Here is a 2,500-nt window from a genome sequence, read left to right as displayed (position 1 = left end):
AGCAGCTTTGATTAAACTGTAGACAATTGTGACGTCCAAGGAAACCAAAAGTTTGTGACTCATACTGGTGATATTTGTACTTTAATTTAATTTATACAGCAGAAAACTTTCTTCCAACTTCTTGCCCTGAATAATCAGGGTAACATGATTTCCTATGAGAGATAAGATTTATTTTAAATTGCTGAACATATATATTTATTATTAATCTGAAGCCTGACTGGTAATACTGTACATATTTAACAACCAGTTTTGTAAGAAGAACCCCATTGTAAGGGCGAGTCCACGGGACCGTTTCTCAAACTATGTCTTGTGTTTCAAGGTAACTTAAAACTTTAGGATCTTAGACTGGTTTTGGCTGGTTAACAGAAGCCACACTGGGGTGCCAGTTAGCTCAGAGTCCACATAGCTCAGATGCTGGGTTTGAGTCCGACCCATGGCCCTTTGCTGCATGTCATCCCTGTCTCTCTCCACCATACCACTATCCAATAAAGGCAAAAATGACCAAAAAAGATCACTTAAAAAAAAAGAAGCATGCTTCCTAGTTCTCATCCATTCATCCATCCATTCGCTTTCGCTTATCCTTTTCAGGGTTGCGGGGGGCGCTGGAGCCTATCCCAGCTGTCATAGGGCGAAAGGCGGGGTACACCCTGGACAGGTCGCCAGTCTGTCGCAGGGCTAACACATAGGGACAGACAACCATTCACACTCACATTCACTCGCACATTCACACCTAGTGACAATTTGGATTAATCAATTAACCTATCCCCACAAGCTGCATGTCTTTGGACGGTGGGAGGAAGCCGGAGTACCCGGAGAGTTCTCCTCTAACATATTTTTTTGTCATGAACTCATGACACCAAATCAAATCACTTTTATTGTCACATCACATGTGCTCATACACTGGTACAGCACATGCGAGTGAAATTCTTGTGTGCAAACTTCACAAGCAAAAAAGGTGTGCAAAATACAAATACAAACAAAGCAAAGTATAAGAATAGGAATGGGACAATTATAAGAATAAATATATTTACAAATACAAGAATGTATGCACATTACTGAATATGTATATGAATATGTTCAGGGAAAGTTGTTTGTGGAATTCACATTTCTCTACATGACTTTCAGATTCCCACAGTGGTACATGTAATTATAAGTTTCTATTGGCTGAAACTGTAAGGGCGAAAAACCAAGAGATCAAATAAATCCCTCAGCGACTCTCTGTCTTTCTGTTTCTATGTGGTGGAGTTTGTAACAGTTTCTAAATTTGTTTTCTTGTCTTGTTTTATTTTTCCAGGTAATAAAGCTGTCATTTGAAGAGTTTGATCTCGAGAGAGGATATGACACACTGACTGTGGGAGATGGGGGGAAGATAGGAGATACTCGGAGAGTGCTTTATGTGTAAGAACCACTTTACCTGGGTATAAAAGAACGAACGTATTAATAAAGTATTATTTTAAGTATGACATTAGATTCATGAAATACAAGCAATGACTAATACTGATTATTCAATACTTTATTTTTGTGTATGTAAACGTAGACTCACTGGCTCCAGCGTCCCTGACCTCATTGTCAGCTTGTCCAATCAGATGTGGCTACACCTGCAGTCAGATGATACAATCGGCTCAGCAGGCTTCAAGGCAGTATATGAAGGTATGCCTCACTGAAATACGCACACACTCGCACACACACGCACACACACGCACACACACGCACACACACGTGCATGTAGAATGTAAGAAATGAGTAATGTGAGTTAATTACTTCATTTTGCGTTTGTATTTTTCATATTTACTTTAAGCTGGTAATTATGGAGATAATGATGCAACAGTAAAAACCAAAAACAACATAAAATGTCTTAGCAAGGTGTTGGACCAGTATGTGCGACTAAAACAGCTTCACTATACGTTAGCATCCTTCTGTTGAAGGAAGGGAACATCATTCCTTCAAATGATGTTTCATTCTTTCAATAAGGAGAGATCATTTGGAAGAATATGAACATGATTTACTGAGAAAGAGAAATTAATGTATTTGGCACTTAGACTTCAATGACCCATCTTGGCAGAACAAAATCCCACAGTCATAAGATTTAGGACAGGTATGTATATCCTGCATCTTAAAATAAAGGTGATTAGTCAGAATAACTTTGTATTGATTTGCAATGACTGTTCACTTTGAGGCAAGCAGTGATCTCAAACAGCATCAATAAATTGCCTCTCATAATATATCAATCCTAGATCCTCTCAGTGTAGATGTCAAGTCTTCAGGTCCTGTAAATTATTTTGTTTGTCAACAGCACATATTCATTGTTATTTTTGAACAAATAGTCATGACGCATCTTTTATTATATTGATATAATTGATTAAATACTGCATCCTACCATGTTAGTGACACTCATAAATTAAACTGTACTAAATTAACTTGAGCAAAATTAAATTAAGCCAGATAATAAAACAGGCAAATAGAAAAGTAATTTCATAAATATAGGGATAGATGTCTAATG

At 37.6% G+C, this 2,500-nt stretch overlaps 1 protein-coding gene across 2 annotated transcripts in view; it reads left to right on the top strand.

The window, feature by feature from the left end:
* The window catches only part of LOC102314304 (CUB and sushi domain-containing protein 1), a 451,203-nt gene that overhangs the window by 294,357 nt on the left and 154,346 nt on the right, over positions 1-2,500 (top strand). For both annotated transcript variants that reach the window (XM_005915120.2, XM_005915119.2), the window contains exons 11-12: positions 1,295-1,398; positions 1,538-1,650. In XM_005915120.2, the coding sequence (XP_005915182.1) occupies positions 1,295-1,398; positions 1,538-1,650 (217 nt within the window). The remainder of the gene's footprint in view (positions 1-1,294; positions 1,399-1,537; positions 1,651-2,500) is intronic.

The sequence above is a fragment of the Haplochromis burtoni genome, unplaced genomic scaffold (genome assembly GCF_018398535.1).
Source record: "Haplochromis burtoni strain Fernald_Lab_line unplaced genomic scaffold, NCSU_Asbu1 Contig_11, whole genome shotgun sequence".
In the NCBI taxonomy this organism is placed as follows: domain Eukaryota; kingdom Metazoa; phylum Chordata; class Actinopteri; order Cichliformes; family Cichlidae; genus Haplochromis; species Haplochromis burtoni.
This window is presented reverse-complemented; position numbering and strand designations above follow the sequence as displayed.